General features: G+C 39.5%; 1 protein-coding gene across 7 annotated transcripts in view; it reads left to right on the top strand.

Moving 5' to 3' along the window:
* Nucleotides 1–17909, top strand: part of NAV2 (neuron navigator 2) — a 410112-nt gene that overhangs the window by 299868 nt on the left and 92335 nt on the right. For all 7 annotated transcript variants that reach the window (XM_033006875.2, XM_033006874.2, XM_033006873.2 and 4 more), the window contains 4 exons: nucleotides 69–1167; nucleotides 3866–3978; nucleotides 7439–7547; nucleotides 9509–9898. In XM_033006875.2, coding sequence (XP_032862766.2) covers nucleotides 69–1167; nucleotides 3866–3978; nucleotides 7439–7547; nucleotides 9509–9898 — 1711 coding nt within the window. The remainder of the gene's footprint in view (nucleotides 1–68; nucleotides 1168–3865; nucleotides 3979–7438; nucleotides 7548–9508; nucleotides 9899–17909) is intronic.

Below are 17909 nucleotides of genomic sequence, written 5' to 3'. Positions count from 1 at the left end.
TCTCAGACTAGCTATAATATCAGGTACTACTGTGTTGGATTTTTGGTTGTTTTTTGTTTTTTTTCCAGAGTCCGCAGACAGTACAGCCTCCCAGCCCACAGGAATGAATGAAAATGTCTCATCCTCGGTTCAAAGCTGCAGCAGTACTGTTAGTTGCAATAACTCATCAGCCATCCCTCAGCCCAGCTCTGCGATTAAACCTTGGCGCAGCAAGTCCCTTAGTGCTAAGCACACAGCCACGTCTTCCATGTTATCCGTAAAGCAGCCCATATCGGAGCCTCCAAAACCACCCTTGGAAATCGCCAAAACAACTCCCAATGGTCAGAAATCCATGCTTGAAAAATTAAAACTCTTCAATAGCAAAGGCGGCTCCAAAGCAGGAGGGACAACGCTTGAGTGTCCAGGGTCTCAGGACAACAGTTGTGAAAAGCTGGAGACACTTCTCAGCTTTGAGGAAAGTGAAGAAATTGATGCCGTGAATCAGAACATGAACAATCCGGGATCAATGTCCAGTAGTCCCAAAATTGCACTCAAGGGAATTGCACAAAGGACTTTTAGTCGGGCACTAACTAATAAGAAAAGTTCTCCAAAGGGTAATGAGAAGGATAAAGAGAAACAGAAAGAGAAAGAGAAGGATAAAAGTAAAGACATTGCAAAGAGAACATCTATCACTGAAAAGCTGGACCTGAAAGAGGAACCAAAAGAAGAACAGACAGCACTAGCAACAACAGAGATGCCAAAAAAGTCCTCCAAGATCGCAAGCTTTATCCCTAAAGGAGGAAAGCTGAATAGTGCCAAGAAGGAGGCTTCTGCCCCTTCCCACAGTGGGATACCAAAACCAGGAATGAAAAACACCACAGGGAAATCCTCAAGTGCCCCCGCTCCTGCAAAGGAAGGCGACAGAAGCCGCAGCGGGAAAGCTGGCTCGGGGCTCTCTCATCAGAAGTCTCAGCTGGACAGCAGGCATTCCAGCTCCTCATCCAGCCTGGCCTCTTCAGAAGGAAAAGGTGTAGGAGGCCTCAACAGCAGCAGCAGCAGCCAAGCTGTCAACGGCCCCACCGCGACGACACACACCACAGGGAGCAATACTGTGAGTGTTCAGCTACCTCATCCCCAACAGCAATACAGCCACCCGAACACTGCCACGGTTGCTCCCTTCATGTACAGGTACGGTGAACTTCTCCAGCGGACTGTTCTGAACGTGACCTTAGGTAGGAAGGTTCATTTTGGACACGCTTTCAGGGGGGTGAGGCAGCAAAATGAATGCCATGTCATGTAAATGTTTCTTGCTTTAAGAGAGTAGGCAATTAATACAAAAACTGAAGGTGAAGGCAATCAGACTAAGATGTACAAAAAGCTATGATAGATGGGAGGGTGAATAATTGTTGTATCTGCCCTTACTGACAGTTAAGATGAGAATGCTAGCACCTTCTCGATCAGGTACTGCTCTTTACCTGGGTTTGTACTGTGTGGATTAGATTTGTTTTATGCATCATCGTAGCTTTAAAAGTTGTAGGAATGCAAATTTACGGTGTATATAAATTCAGTCTCTTCAGTGAGGCTAACAGTGGTGGAGCTGCCTCATGATAAGCAATAATGGGAGATAATAAAAAATAAAATAAAAATAAAAATCCCTTGGTATGGGTGATACCAGGCACGATGTCTGCTGTTCTGTGCATCAGCCCTGAATGAGATAGGCAAAAGAACAGGCATATGAGATTACATCTAACCTCCATCTAGTCCAGTATCTTCTCTTTGACAATGGCAGTAGAGGATACTTAGGGAGGAATAACAAGATGGAAATCAATAACAAAGCTTCCTAAGGACATGCTCCCCAGTCTGACCATGACGCAGGAAATTCCTAAGTCAGAGGGTGGGATTTTTGGTTTGGCAGCCTTTTCCTAGTTTTCTTTGACACCACTTGATTCTTTCATAGGAAGAGAATTCAAGTGGTTGTTCTGTCTTCATCATCTAATTGCTGCTCGTGATTTGAAAGCCCTCTAGCATATCCTTCCCTCACTTAAGATGTATCTTTTCTAGGCTAAATCTGTTTAGTTTTTACTTCTACAGATGCTGTTCCTAGCCTTTGGTCATCTTTGTCACACTTTCCCATAATTTTTTCAGTTCTACTATACACATTGTTGCCTTTGATCTCTTGGCAGATGTAGCATAAGAAATGTTTGGCTACATTTTTTAAATAAAAGTGAATGTAAATGGAATGAACCTAAAGGAGAGGGATACCAAAGGCCAGTGTAGGAATGTAGAATGGAAAGAACAACCCTTGAGTCTTCTGACCCCTTGAGTCTTTTCCCTGTGTGTATGGAATGAAATGCCAGGTGTCCTTCTGGGATGCAGTCACATGAAGAGGAAACAGTTGGGAAAAATTCATCTGACTAAAATTTGTACTAATAGTACGTGTTCTTGATTTCATTTGCTCTTGCATTCATCTACGTACATCAGCATTATTGCTGCATCTTGGGCTGAAAGTGGGATCTACTACCAGTAATTTTTGGAGACTTGTTTTGAATTAAAAATTGCCAGAGGAGTTTGTACTATTTTAATCCATAATTAAATAGAAAATTGTGACTGCAAACTGATTGCTATGTTGTTTACCCCTCATAAACTCCAAAAAATGTGTTCATGATGCTTTGGGTTGTTGAGTTTATCACTACAGTGTCCAATCAAAAGACAAAGTAAAAAAGCACTCTACTTGGTGTTCATCTTACTTTGAGCATAGAAATCATCATCTAAAGTGTAAAAGCAGATATAATCCATATGTTTTCTATAATCTAAACATACTGATAAACTTCAAGTAGTATTTATTGGACTTTTTACAAAAAATAGTGGTGAAACTACCTATTGACAGCTGGAGGAGATACTGAGAAATTGAAAAATAATGTTTGCATTGGAGGAAAAAAGGCCAAACTGTGTATTCTTGGTGACGTTGAAAGAGAAAAGTAAAATTGTATTGATTTGCAAGGCAAACATATAGCATAAGTTTACTATCCAGACACTTTTTTGAATCTACAAAATGCATCTGCAAAATACATTGCATTAGTAGTCTCAGGATTTTTTTGCTATCCGTTAAGGTTACTTTAATTGAATTTCTCAGCTGCCTGTAGACTTCTTGTTTGAGAGTTGACGTGAAAAGTTGTTCTACATTTCATATAGGGTCAACTGAAAATCAGAATATTGCAATAGTCATTCCCTGCTGTGTCTTCACTTTTGTACAGCACTTACCCTTTGGACAGGAGAACTTCCAGCCGCTTGTTGATGTGACTTGATAAGCAAAACAGTGCAGCTAGTAAAATGAAATGACTCAAGATACATTACTCAAATCTGACAATAGATTCTTACGACCTCACCTTTCATTATCTGACAGCCACAATGTCAGCCACTACATTGGATTTTGAAGTTGGTTTTACCCAGTCCTTTATTTTAAAATACAAATGAGTGACATTGCTTGTTATTGAAAGGAAACTAGCAGGAATGTAATGTCATTATGCACTACCTGCTTTATATTCATGCAGTACAGATTTTATTAGAGAGGATCACATTAGCCACAACAACTGATGTTATTGATAATTAAAATTTAGCTGGAGACCCAAGTGTCTTAAGACCCTGTCTGAGGAGCTGTGAAGCTTATCTTTGACTATGAATTTTTTATTTTTTACAGCTGAGTGCTTGTTTCCATTTCTAGGACATAATTCAACATGGGACTAATGAATTATGTAAAATCAGTCTGCTAGTCTATTCTGTAGAGAGGGACAGAATGGCTGATGGCAGGTGCAATTGTCTCATCATTATACTTGAGGTGCTTTTGATGGAGAGTGACTGCACATCTGTGTTTGGTTTTGCCTTCCAGATCGCAGACAGACAATGAAGGGAATGTAACAGCCGAGGCCAGCACAGGAGGGGTCAGCATGGATTCTGCTCTTTATGTCAAAACTGGACAGCCTGCTCTTGAAGACCTCTCAGGTATGGCTTGCAGCGTGACCCACTGATTGTGGTCTGGTTGAAGAAGAACGGGCTAAAGCAAGTGTGAAGTCAGGAACTCTCTTTAAGGGGGGGATTTAATTTGGTTTTATTCCTAATGCTTTAGTGCTTATTAGTTACAATATCTCTTCCAGCTCTTCAGCAGTGGAAACCAGGTGTCAGTAATCTGAATACTAGATGTCCAAGTTCTGACAATTTTGTGCTCCCCAAATTTCCTGAAATCATTAGGAATTCTGGGTACTTAATGTTTTTCTAGGGGATGTGCAGTACCTTTTAGGATTAAGCTATTATAAGGATCCAAAGTATTTCCAAGCATTTGATATTTATTTTTTACTTTATAAAACCTTGCTTCAGAGTTTACAGAAGTGATTAAGTTAATTTCCTTGATGTTCTGGTTCGTTTGTAGGCTTGGAGGTACTGACTCACATGAATATGATCAATTTGAGAAGTGATATTTGCAGCAATAGGAGGCCAAACTCCAACTGTAATTTACTGTGTCCAGCATACAGAAGCTGAAACCGATTGTAATTAGGATACTAGCAGTCTAAATTAGGAAGTACTTCATATGTTCATCTAGAATTCCTGCTACTGCAAGAAGTATATTATAATTAGCAATATTTTTTTAGCTTATCAATATAAAAAAGCAATTTTTAACAAACCTATTCTACTAAAGATCTGAAATGTGTTTTTAAAATCACAGTTAAGTCTTCTCCTATTCCCATTTCAGTGTTGTCTATGACTTTGCTTACTGCATACTATTGCAGTTTATCTCATCAATAGAATCTCTTAAGTTTTTTCATCTATGTAGTTTTGATGTCCTCCAGTTTTATGTGAGTTTTGAAACTGATTGTCCTGCTTGGAAAAAACATGTGGCTAAACGTTTCACAACTGGATTCGTTTCATACTGTATTACATACTCTGTCATTGCTTCATTTATACCTGTGTGCACGTGTACTGATGGCAAAGGCAAGAGGGAGAGTCACTGGTGAGGAAAAGGGCTGCAGGAATGCATAAATTTTATATATCTGTGTATACGATTTATATACAGGTGGATTAAATATTTTAAAAGCAAATAAATGGCACAATGGATAAAATCCTTGAGAACATTTTTGGGTTCATATTTAAATATGAGAGCCAGTTCAAAGTAAGAAAAGCACAGTGTCCAGTTGCTTAAACTTTTTCAGTATTAAATCTTAGGCATCATTTTGCCTAGCGTAGATGTATTTTAGACTGTAAACTGAGAAGTGTTTATAGATCACAAAAGGTCTTTAGTCTTTAATGACAGATGTTATTAAGTATAAACTATTATTCAAGTAGAATATGTAAGTTTTGGGATCCAAAAATGGAAGACAGCTGACAACCTCCAACAGTGGAGATGCAAAACCCAGCTGTGTGCAGGCAAACCCCACAGACAGCAGCAATCCATAAAGGGGTCTTAGGGGAAAAGAAGCAAACAAAACAAAATGGTCCCTCAACCCAAATTAGTTAGAAGAATTAAGGGACAGATTTCTTCTCTCCCTACATAGTAGCTATTGATGCTTTTAATTTAAAAGCACATGTAAAAAGCATAGGTAGGGAAAAATGGAAGCTGAGTAGTTCAGTGATACTGCCTGCTCATGAAGAGCTAAGTGATTTAATAATTAAGTTCTAGTGGCACTATGCAGTCTGTTTTATAAGTATGCTTATAATTTAAGAAACTGAATGTCATTTAAATAAAAATTTGGTATCGATTTAGGCTTAATAATTATCTCAATAGAAATTGATGTAGCTTATCTCATGTATGTTCTCTTAAGAAGTTATCTAACGTTTGCCTTCATATCTATGAGAGAAATGATCTGTAAATGAGCACTGAGATCTTTGTTAGGCTAAAGGCATATAAATATTTTATGTTCTTTACTGCAAAAGTTTGTAGATCCATGAATGTAGAAAATATTTTCTGTCCCAGAGACCCCTTGGCTAAAGGAATCGGTCTTGTTAGGTGGCTATTCCCAGTCCAGCCAGATCATAATTGTTTGACCATTTGGCCTAAGTGAATTGTATGTCAGGGAGATTATTTCCCAGGAGTAGAGACCCATTAAAAAAAAATTGCGAACAGTGACACTACCTGAGCCATTGTTGTTCGCCTCAGAAAGGCCAATGATTGTATAAACATTGAAGTCTATCTTCCCCTCCCTAGAGACTTCTTCCCCTGTAGTCAGGGCTCCAGCTCTTTGGTGAGTAGTTTGTGCTACTACTGCTTTGCAGGCAGGAGCCTGTGCCTTAGTTTTTCTGTGGCACCAAATGGGCATCTGTCAAAAACATGAAGTTTAAAACAAAGAATCTGGAAAGTTCCAACAACAGCTTGCTTATCTGGTCCTTAACACTTCTGATTTGTGTAATGTATAGATAGCCATCTAAACTAGTGATTGTATGGATGACCAGTATCCTGGCAGCTGAAGAATGCATCGCTTGTGCAGAGAAGGCGGATACAAAATTTGAAAAGTTTAAAACTGGCTGTAGTATTTTCTTTAGTCATGAGTTGTAAACCCTTCAGAATGAAATCATTTCCTTCCACAAAGCCCAGCAGAAGCTTTGTGACGGCTTTTTGGAGGTTTTCTGTTTCAGCATTCAGCTTACAAAGAACATGTTGGCGCTACTAAAAATTCACTTCTTTTAAGCCCTTAGAAGCTTTAACCATATAAAGCTCAGCTGCATTAGCAACCAAAGCATTCCTTAATTGACAGCTGAAAGCAAGTAAATAAATTCTGCTGAGGCACTAATTAAATTATTAATTTTGTAAAAATAAATTATGCTGAGGCACTAGGAGGACTTCCTAAAGAACAGAATTTCTATATGCCAGGGAAACTAAAAGTCATCCCCCAACTTTGTGTCATGTAGCGCATTTGAGTAACAATAACTGTGTTGTGATGTTGACAAGCAAAAACTTCTGCTGTTACCTAAAACATCACTTGGCATGGAGCACCCAGTCACTACCATCTAGTTTTTTGGAAAGCTGTTGTTGTAGAACGACATCCATTTAAAATGAGAGAAAGAAGATCTAGTGCAAATACAGCGCTGGAGAAATTGCCTGCGTCAGGGTGATGTTAATTGTGTCAATATACGAGATGGAAAGGATGCTATTGATGGACTACATCTTCTACTGAGGTTGAAAGTTAACTGGAATTTAAATTGGGTCATATGGGGAAATAGAGAATACAGAAACATCTGGTGCAAAGGCAGCCTGTAAAATAAAGTTACCAGTACAGAGCTCATTGTCAGTCCGGCTGCGGCAATGTCAGGTGCCTGCTGTAGGGGAATGATATCTCCGTTATAATCAGTTTGGAGTGTTAAATAACAGAAAGTCACAAAATAAATGTGTTTGAGTCAGACTCAGGCAGAGGGAACAGCTCGGTTCTGCGCTGTTTCCTGCCTTACCCTTTCTTACGGTTTATTTTCCCTTTAGGAGAGGATCCAGAAACTCGGCGGTTACGAACTGTGAAAAACATTGCTGATCTTCGACAGAACTTAGAGGAAACCATGTCCAGTTTACGGGGAACCCAGGTCACTCACAGGTAATGGCATGACTTCATTTATAAGAAAATAGAAATCATGCTCTTCCATTACATCTCTTAGATCTGGCTGAGTTGCATCCTTTAAAAATTATTAACACTGACAGCGGAAGATACTGATCTTGTACTTCTTGTCTTTAAAGTGCAGATTCTGAATAATGTTCAGTGTTTATTGAGACGTATGATGAGTAATTGATGGTGGCAGGTTGTATATGGAATCAAAGATGGAGAATAATCGGTGCTTGTTAAATATGTTAGGTGATGTTTGAGTATAGGTTACAGTTTAAAATGTTTCTTCATTGTACTCTTGGACAACTTTAGTGCATTACACCCCTCTCCCCCATGTGTAATATTTTGTTTAAATAAGCAGGTGAACTGAGGTTGACCCACTTTATCAAGTGCATAACTTGAATTCCTGACCAGTCGTTGGACAAACAAATTTTTCTAATGTTATTACTCATCCATGTATATAACTGCTTTTTCTTTGTAAAGCAGCACTTGGAATTCTTCAGCAATATTTAAAATATGCTCTAAATAAACAAAGACTTTTATTACATTTAAACATTCCGTGACTCAAATCTTTTCAGTGTTGAACAGGAGGCTTGGGAGAATAAGTTGGTTGGCCCCTAATGAGGTCGGGATCCTAATTAGAACTCAGTGCCTTATGGGCTTCAGCCCTAAATGAGTTCATCAGGGAAACACTTTGTGTTTTGGCTTTGTATCTAAAACTGAGGCAGAGCTTGCAAAGAAGAACTCCCAATGCTGTTTTTCTTTTCAAATTTCCATTAATGTGACAGCTCATAATGATTTAATTACTCTAAGCAGGGGATACATAGTTTTTTGCAGCATATACGTAGCATTATATTGTGAATAGTACAATGCTGCTTATTTTAACGAATATCCAGAATAATAAAAAAATAGAAGTAACACTATGTTAGTTGAACAGGAAAGGAAAAGAGGAGTTCATGTGGGTAAGAGAAGTTGCAGCTATGGATTAGCTGGAAAGAAATTATCTGCAACTAAGCTGCGAGTGTTCAGGGTGTAATCTTGCAATCTATACATGTCACCTGAAATCTCATGGTGTAGCAGCCCCTTTTTTATGGCTCTGTGTAGCAGTCTACATTTAATCAAATGCATTTGTTTTTTTAAGCATACTGGAAACTACTTTTGACGCCTGTGTCACTACCTGGATAAGTGGTCACAGCATTCTCAGACCATATGCAGACCGTATAAGCATTACTGTTGGAAGGGATGCAACAGAATCACCCACTCAGATGTGGAGAATGGAAGATTTCATATAGCTGACGCTTGTCAAAAACTGTATTTACAGGCTGTGACCTAAAATGCTTTTGTAACCAGAGCTCTGCATAAATATTATCAATATTGTGAAAAATATATTCAAGTCATGAATATATAAAATATATTTTGAAAAATAATTTTGTTTTGCCTTCTTATTTTTTCATTGATTCCTTTCCTTACTGTAAAAATAGCTACCATCTTGGTGCTGGACACAACTCCAGAGTATTAGGACTTCCATGAATGTAGTCAAAAGAGAAAATATATCAGAAAAATAGCACTTCAGTTGATTTTCCTTTAGTCAGCCTGATATCCCACTCCCTTGCCTAGAGTAGCAAAACCATGGTTTAATAGAGTTATATATGATTGAAGATAAAAGTTATGCTTTGATACTGTGGATAATCCATTAAAAAGTTCCTGCTTAAGTCTTCTCACGTAAACATTGTACACTTGGTGACCTGGGTACAAGAGTATCATTGTTTAAGAACAGTCTTGGAGGAATGGACCTAACTCTCCGAAGGCGTTGTAGCAGGTAAGTTGTATTAATGCTGTTGCTTACAGTCTGTGACTTGGTGAGCGCTCAGGGTGTTGGGTCTTGCAATCACCTGAAATCTCACGGCGCTCCATGTGGCAGGCCCCATTTCATCAAATGCATTTCTTTTTTTAAGCACATTGGAAACTACCTTTGACACCAACGTCACTACCGAGATAAGTGGCCGCAGCATCCTCAGCTTGACGGGACGACCGACCCCTTTATCGTGGAGACTAGGGCAGTCCAGCCCTCGCTTGCAGGCAGGCGACGCTCCGTCGATGGGCAATGGGTACCCTCCGCGAGGGAACGCCAGCCGCTTCATCAACACGGAGTCGGGACGTTACATGTATTCGGCACCGTTACGGAGGCAGCTCGCGTCTCGGGGGAGCAGTGTCTGCCATGTGGACATCTCAGACAAGGGAAGTGATGAAATGGATCTGGAAGGCATCACCATGGATGCCACTGGCTACATGAGTGATGGGGATGTTCTGGGCAAGAATATCAGAGCTGATGACATCACGAGTGGGTTAGTGCCTTTACTTTTCTTCTTAAATATTATATTTTATGTGATTTTGCAGTTGTGTTTAGTGATGCTGTATGCCTGTGGTTATTTGGAGAAAGAAAAAAAATCCCCAAAGGTATTCTACTAGTTCTAATAAGCATTTGGAGGGACAGGTCATAATCACGGTTAATTTAGTCAGTGGGATTGAAGCACATGGTTTAAGTGCATGTTAAGAAAATATTCCTATAAACGAACGAACTCTTGCACGTGATGAAGTGTTTTCCCGAGTCAGGGTTTGTTCGGGTGTCAACACATGCTGCAAAATTCATTTATGCCCACAAGATGGAGAGAGTGAGGCATTTTCTGTACTTCACTGAACCCTTTCACTGTCTTCACTGGAAGGAAATGAGTTTACATCTCTGTGTAGGGTAAAATAGTTGTACATGCAAAATAAAGTCTAAAGAACAAGTTAGTGTGCAGAAATATAAACTGATAGACAATTGCTAACAAGGTTTGACATCCACATTTTACCTCTGCCCTGACTGGAAAAAGCACTTGTTCTTTGACTCAAAGTCAGTATTCAATTCATTACCTCTGTTTTCAGTTCCTTCTAGAAAGTACAGTCATTTTTTCTTTGCTCAAGTACATCAGCATTGTATGGATTTTAAAACTGATCTGTGAGATGTAAATGGCATATTTATTTTTGTGGCAGCCTTTTCCCTTTCTGGCCATCTTATATCCTCTGCTTTTCTGTGATTTTTTTTTTATAAATGACATTTCTTGTAGTCCTGGCTTATTTGGAAGATTTAATGTCTCTTACTGAAATAGAAAGCTGGAATCCAGCTGCTGCTTTGTCACTAACATAACCAGTTAAGTTACACATTCTGGAAACCTCCATTAATTCTCTCTGTTGTGAATATTTGGATGTTTTCACGCTGTCCTTTTTGAGAAGTCAGACACTTTATTTTTAATTCTTCATTAGGGAAGTACACAGTAAAAAAGCTGATGCAAAAACCAGTATAAAATTCTATTTCAGTTAAAGCACCAGTAGCTGTTGCTGCATTAATAATGCATCATGTCACTCAAGTGCCTTGTGTTTTCCTCAAATAAATCAACTTACACCTGAGTTTGACAAGGTTTACTGTAGTAAGTTACTGCTTTTCCTCTGGACTATGACTTTTATTCAAACTCATGGCTGTAATTTTGGTCTAGAAGTGAGGAAAATAAATTCTGAGTAGCGCCATGGTTTCTATAAAACACCTAGAGTATGAGCTGAGAAGTGTCCCTGGCAGAGTTGTGTCAGTTCAGGCTTGTGCTGCTCATATCCTAGAGGAGCCCCAGTCTTTGCAGGTCTTTACTTAGTGTATAAAGTTCAGATTCCAGGTTGAGGAAAATGAAAGAATGAGAAAGCTTTTGAGTTTTTGAATGATATTTCCAGAGAAATCTGTGCCTTCGCTCATCTCACTGTATCATTTCATTTTCTGTGTCTATCTGGCCATCCTGTAGGGTGAAAAATGGAAGTCTCCACAGTATGAAAATACAAGAGTGGTCTTTAGATTCTGGGTCTAAGGGACTAATAATGTAATAAAATGTATTTGCCAGTTGGTACCTCTATCACCAAAGCAGTAAGTTATATACCAAGAATAATACCAAGAATGATGAATATAACATTTAGCAGAAGAGTCACATACTCCACACCACCTCACTCCTAGGTTTGATTGTTAGAACATCTTTAACTGAGTACCCGAATCTTATTGCCCACTCGTTTTTAAAGGAGGGAGATAACTTTCAGTTTTCACTCGTATAACCAGCCACAGATTGATAAATGAGATCACAATTTAAAGTTCGTAGGACAGGAGGAGTTATGTGTACAAATGTCTTTTTCTTTTCCACATCTTTTACCTTTAGCTACAAAAGCCTATTTTGCTAAGTAATGTGAGTTGGTTTATTGATTTATATAGCACTGTTGTACCAAAAGCAGAATCTGTGTTGTAGGTCAATCCATCATCAGAAAGATCCAGCTCCTTTTCCAGGATGTGGGCAGTTTGGAGGCCGGGGGGTTTGGAGGTTCTCTCACTGCTCCACCAGTAGGCATTGGGAGGGAGTGTGCCTGGAAGCAGCCCCACAATTCTGGGGTTACATAGTCTGTGGAGAGTAATCATGTGTGCAGATTCCCCTAGAAGGGAGTATTGCAGTACTGAATTGCAGTAACAGCATTGGATATATTCCCAATAACAATGGAGAGAGATAAAAAATAAGAGTGTTACCTTTGGGGAATCTCACTTACACCTAAAAATGCTGGATTACCATCTCCAGTATGAACAGATGTTTTGGTAGCCTGTTCCATAAGTTATCTTCCCCAATGTCAGTTTATTCCCAATAATAAAAAAACAGGATAGTGTTTTGTCTTTGTGGGAGAGGAATAATACACTGCTTAGAAATCGGAGAGGTTGCTTGTAAAGAAGGCATCCATGTGACTTGCTGCAGAACAAATCTCTGAGATCAGTGCTAGGGCGAACAGGCCCAATATTTCCAGAAGCTGAGTTACAGTATGTGGAAAGCAGCACAAGAGGGCATTTATAGCATGAATAGCTCTTTATTAGCTGGTATGTGTTTCACTTTGTCATTTTTCAGAATTGCTGCAATCCTGCAGTCTGAAAACCTTGGATCTGTGTTTTCATTGGCAAACTGATAGGGAAGGAAGCCAAAATATTTGTTACAGCCAAAATAAATCCAATAGCCAAGACAAACTATTTTAGCCCTGTGATCCTGGTGCTTTCTCTTAAATGTCCTGGGTCATGGGAAGTTTCGTTTGGCCTCCTTTAATAAGTCTGCTCAAGCAGAGCCCTGGCAGACACCAGGATTGCTTTCACAGGGTTAGAAAGAGTATCTTTTCCAGGCAGAAAATATCTCTGAAACTAAGGATGTCTCCAGGGAGTGGATTAAAGGTAAGAAGTTGTCTTATTGTGGGAGCTAAAACATTAACCAAACGACAAAGCAGCAGGACTAGAGCTTGTGTGCGGTGGGGAGCAAGCACCCAACCCACCTCCATCGGTGGCTGTCTGAGCTCAAGGCTTCAGAGCCTCATTAAAAAGTGGCACCTCAAAGCCCAGAACTGTCTTGCCTATCAACCCCAAAGATTGTCCCAAGTGGGAACATTAACTCTCATGGCTTTTTTGGGTTTGTTCGGAAGGTTTTGTCCACTTCAGTCTCCCTCTAGCTACTTACATACACATTCCTGCCTCTTCTTGTCCTTCCCCAGACCCTTTATTTCTAACGAGATGTAGAGTTAATTTCCCTTTTATCTGTTCTTAGAACGGGCCAACAGAGCTGTTGGTCAGAAAGCCCTTTAAAAATTCTTTTAATTTAATTAGTCCTCTGCCGCGTTTTTTTTTTACCCTAGTGTACAGCTTTCTATGCAGAATTAACAGTGTGGATATACTGATTAGTACTGGTCACAAATTTTCTCAGGAAATGGCTTTGAGTCTGCAAACACAGCTTGTCAAAACAATTTTTTGCAGAAGCATGGCTGTTCCAGCTATGTTCCAACAAAATGTAAATATGATGATTTGACAGCTCAGCCACCTTAGAGCCTGATCTTGAAGGCAGGGCAAATATGGACAGCCCCATGTGTGGACTGTGAGCCTGCTGCATGCCAGGCTGGGCTTTGGGGCAGGCAGGGCTCACTCTTTTCAGTGTATCTCATTAAGAAATGTTGTCTAGTGACCCTCTTGTACCTCATTTAGCCAGCCTAGCAGCCAACTGCTCCCTCAATTTTTAGATGAGGACAGAAGGGCTCAGCCTGCATACAGTGTTCAGGGGCTAAAATTCTTGCAGCGACCTCCAATGGGTACAGTGGCTGCTGTCAGGGGAGGGAGAGGCTTTTTACCATTTTATTAACCTGCCCATTTATTTGATGCTTTGAGGCCAATACATTCCCATTCCAGGTGTCTTTCCACAACCACTTAATGTGTTTGTGTGCACGATGCTCATGGGATTATGACTCTTTCTTGTTTATTCAAGCCTTTATGCTCTCCAAGGATCTTTCTACAAGCAGGTGAATTGGGAACATGGATGAAAAGATGCTAAAAGGGAGAGCAGGCAACTCTGGACTGGGAAATCAGGTTTTAACTCCCTGCTTCTGCTCAGGTCATTCAAATCCACACAAAAGCTTAGTGCCCTAAGGTAGAAATCATCTTTGTGGTGCAGAGGCCTGTCTGCCCCCGAGTAACATGGACGATAACCGTCATTGAAATACAGTTCTGTTATAGGCTGAAATTTAGGAGTTATATCTATTAGGAGGCAAAGAAGAGTTTGATATGAACAGCTGAAATTGAGGACTGATTTCATTCAGTGTTGAAATGTAATTGAGATCTGCAGGATTCTTGCAGCTCAGTTGCTTGATTTTATTCTATTTATCGGTCAGATGGTGATGCACCATTTTCAGATGTCAGGCTCATATGTGGTGTAACAGACCTTCACTTGGGCTAATGTTTTAGAAAAAGAAGAGGACTATGCAGTTTGCTGCTAATGAGAATTTGATCTTGGTAACAGGAGTTAACAGAAACCATTTCCTTCTAAGCTGTCTGCAACAGGAATGGTTGCTGCTCCAGGTAATGTGTGGCTATCTAGAAATCAAGAGTGGCAGAGGTAATGGTGGTCTGAATGAGAGCCTGTTCACCCTGTACAACTATTCAGTGCTAGCTATAGTCTTTTCTGACCTATTTCTTGCCACGGTGATTACCACTGTGTATTTTCTATATGCTTTGAGTTACAGTGGGTTAGTCATTTTACTGGACATTGCTCTTGAAATAGTATGATCTTAGTGATAAAATTTCATCTAAAGATAGTGGATGGGTAAAACTGGATTCCTTGTATGGCTATAACACTTGAACATGACTAAGAATTATTAGCAGGTTTATTTTATTTTTCATCTCTGTTTGTGTAGAGTGTTTATTTGAACTGCCTTCTGTCTTGCTAGGACTGGCTTCTTGCATTTTGATCTTTTCAACATTGCAGAATAGTAGCTATATATGGTAAATAAATAATTAACACAAATAATGAAGGGGTCAAGCAAGAAAAGTCCAAATTTTGACTTCTGTTAAAATGTATTAGGAAACTTTGACTTCTGACTTCTTAGTAAATTATGTTGAAACTGGTTCAGAACTAGCTTTCAGACTTAAAGTCGTAGATGTCCTGGTGTTGTGAGAATGAAAAGAAAAAAATTAAGGCAGTGTTTAAATCAAAATAATATTATTATTCCAATAACTGTACTTAAAGATCTTTACAGGAAACATGAATATTACATAAGCATTTTCAATAGTATTAATGTTGTATATTATTTTAAATAATCTTAATATTGCACTCAATTCAGGAATGGTTCTGCTGTTAGCTTCATCAATAAAAAAGTGTTTGATCATTTATCACAAATGATATCTCAGCATGCTCTCATAGAACTTTCCTTGCAGCGTAGAATTCAGCATAGGAAGAAATCATAGGCCTGTAAGTTATCACTTTAGAGATCATCTGGAATCAAGCTTTTTATTCAGCATACTGATAAAAAGAGCCACATTAGGTTATATGTAGTGTTTGTCAGTAAAATGAACTCTGAAGTTGTGGTGTGTTTTATTTTTTGCTCACTTGGACATACTGTCCTATTGTCAAGAACTACCAAAATAGCATTTAATAGCCATTAACCCACTCTGGGCTTGTTTCTGTAATAAACACCTCGGCAGTGTTCAAAGTGCTGCTTCAGTGCCAACAGATTTTTGTAATTTGAGCAAAAGGACAGCTTCTGAAGGACAAAATACGGTCCCACTCTGGTGCTAGCCAGTAGAGGGGGATGCAGTCATACACACTTTCAATGTGGATCGTCTGCAGACAAGGAGTAGGCATGAGGGGGTGGAGAGTATCTGTGGAGTAACTCTTCCTCTGCCGCTGACCCTGCTTGAGCACCTGTGGAGAACAGCAGCACTCCCTCGTTACTTCTCTTTGGACACACTTAGTTCCATTCCCTAACAAAATTAAAGAGGACAATGCAAAAAGGATCACTTACCATGTAGCTTATTTCTATGATTTTCATTGAAATAAATTCTGAGAAAGTATTTAGACTTTTCAATCAAAATTGGCATATGCAAAACCCCATTGAGTAACTGCCAGATTCTGGTGGATCTTCAGTTTGATCCAGGCTGGCAGCCTGCGCTTGGTGAGCGGGATCCTTGTCATCTCCTAAGTATTGGGTTTCTACCCATGGAAGTCATGGAAGAGTCACTGCCCAAATTACTCTGACAAAACTGAGGAGGATCTGTCCTAGTCTCTTCCCATGAGTTTTCTCAAGTCTTGCTATCTTCTTGTACATATGTTAAATCATCTGGCTTCTTTGAAGCCTGTTTTGGGGGCTGTTAATATCAGCATTTGAAGTCTCACTGCCATAGCCAGAGTTGTTCTTCAAGATACGGTGCTCCATTTCTGAAGAGCCATTCAACTCCAAGATAGATGCAGAGGAATAAGTAAAGTTTTAACCTGTCCCTTCATTTCCTTTACAGCCTAAACAAAGGGAGAGAAACTGAGGCAAACAAGGAGAACATAATATTTATGCTTAATATAAAAAATCAATGTAAGATTATTCTACTAACTCTAGCTTTTGAAAGTCCAGTTACCTTAAAGAGATGCTTTTCAGTGCCTAATCCATGTCATCATCATGGATGGACTGACTAGATTTGTGAAAGAGTTTTAAAAATGACAGTGGAGCAAGCCTCTTCCTTGCGAGGAAGGTGAATTTAAGCTTAAGGTGCACTTGGCAGACATGTTGAGTGAGTGTTGGAAAGAGAATTATATACTAGAAGAGTCTCTTCTGAAACAGGAATGGATGTAGTGATGTGAGAGATGCTTTCTTTCTGTCAAATATGCTTCTCTTATATACTGACGCTTTCTTTTAAACTACATCTATCCAAGAGTGCTAATTCTGCAGCAATTTTTTTTTTTTTTTAAAAAAAAAAGCTCAATAAGAAGCCATTGTCCTGGAGGGAGCAGATGTGGGGGCATGTATGAGATATGACCTGTAGTGGCAGCAGCCACCCAAGTCCATTCCAGCCTATACAGTCCTTGGAATTCCTTCCCTTAGCAAATGCAAGTTTTATAGTAACAGCTAGTAAGATGAAGTACTATGTTGATGTGGTAGGCACTGTAATGGAGAGTGGTCAGGCAGGAATAATGGATGGAAAGACTTTGCGGGGGAAAGATGAGGAAAGATCATAGGGTCTAACTTCAATGTCATGATAGAAAATGCAGACCACATTGACACCACATGAGAAATTTAGGGTTGTCATCATCCTGCTGTTAAGCTAGAATTTCTTTTTCAGTCAGATTTAGAACATATTCCTTGCTACAATAACAGGATCATTTGGATCACATTTACCATATTTCAGAAACAGCAGTGGAGAATTTTCTGCTGTTGGTTTTTCGTGACTGGCAAAGTTAGACTCCTTTGATACCCAAAGCATGTTAAGCCTCATGATCTCTTTTAACTGACTGTAGTGATGAGGCAGATGATGCCTAGTGAAAATAAACATTTAAAGGAGAGCATTAAGGGTAACAGTGTTATTACTGCGACTAAAAGAGAACACTTTTGCATGTCAAAGTGCCTGTTGATGCGCAAAATAATCCAAAAGCTGTAATTCCTACAAGCTTTTTGTTTCTTCGAGTTTCAAACGCTTGAGTTGCTGGGCAAGTCTTCTTCCAGGAGGCACCTGGGCAGCTATTTCCAAACTAACCTTGAATCCAAAGTACCAAGAAGAAGGCAGGAACACCTGGACAGCCAGTCAGCTCCTGTTTTGGGGCACTTTGCTGCTCTTCTGCTTGTGGGTTTGCAATTGCAGAGCCATGCGATGCTGAGCAGGTCAGGGTAGGCTTGCCCAGTCTGTTGTGTGCTGCTGACTTACCTGCTGCTCCTTCTCTTCCTTGTACTTAAGTAAAGAATGCTTGTCTCTTGGCTATCTACTTTCAAAATTGGAAAATTCATATTCATACATTAAGG

This window comes from Tyto alba, unplaced genomic scaffold, assembly GCF_018691265.1.
Source record: "Tyto alba isolate M040663 unplaced genomic scaffold, T.alba_DEE_v4.0 Super-Scaffold_8, whole genome shotgun sequence".
Lineage (NCBI taxonomy): Eukaryota > Metazoa > Chordata > Aves > Strigiformes > Tytonidae > Tyto > Tyto alba.
The sequence above is the reverse complement of the archived record's forward strand: the minus strand, read 5'-3'. Positions and strand labels throughout refer to the sequence as shown.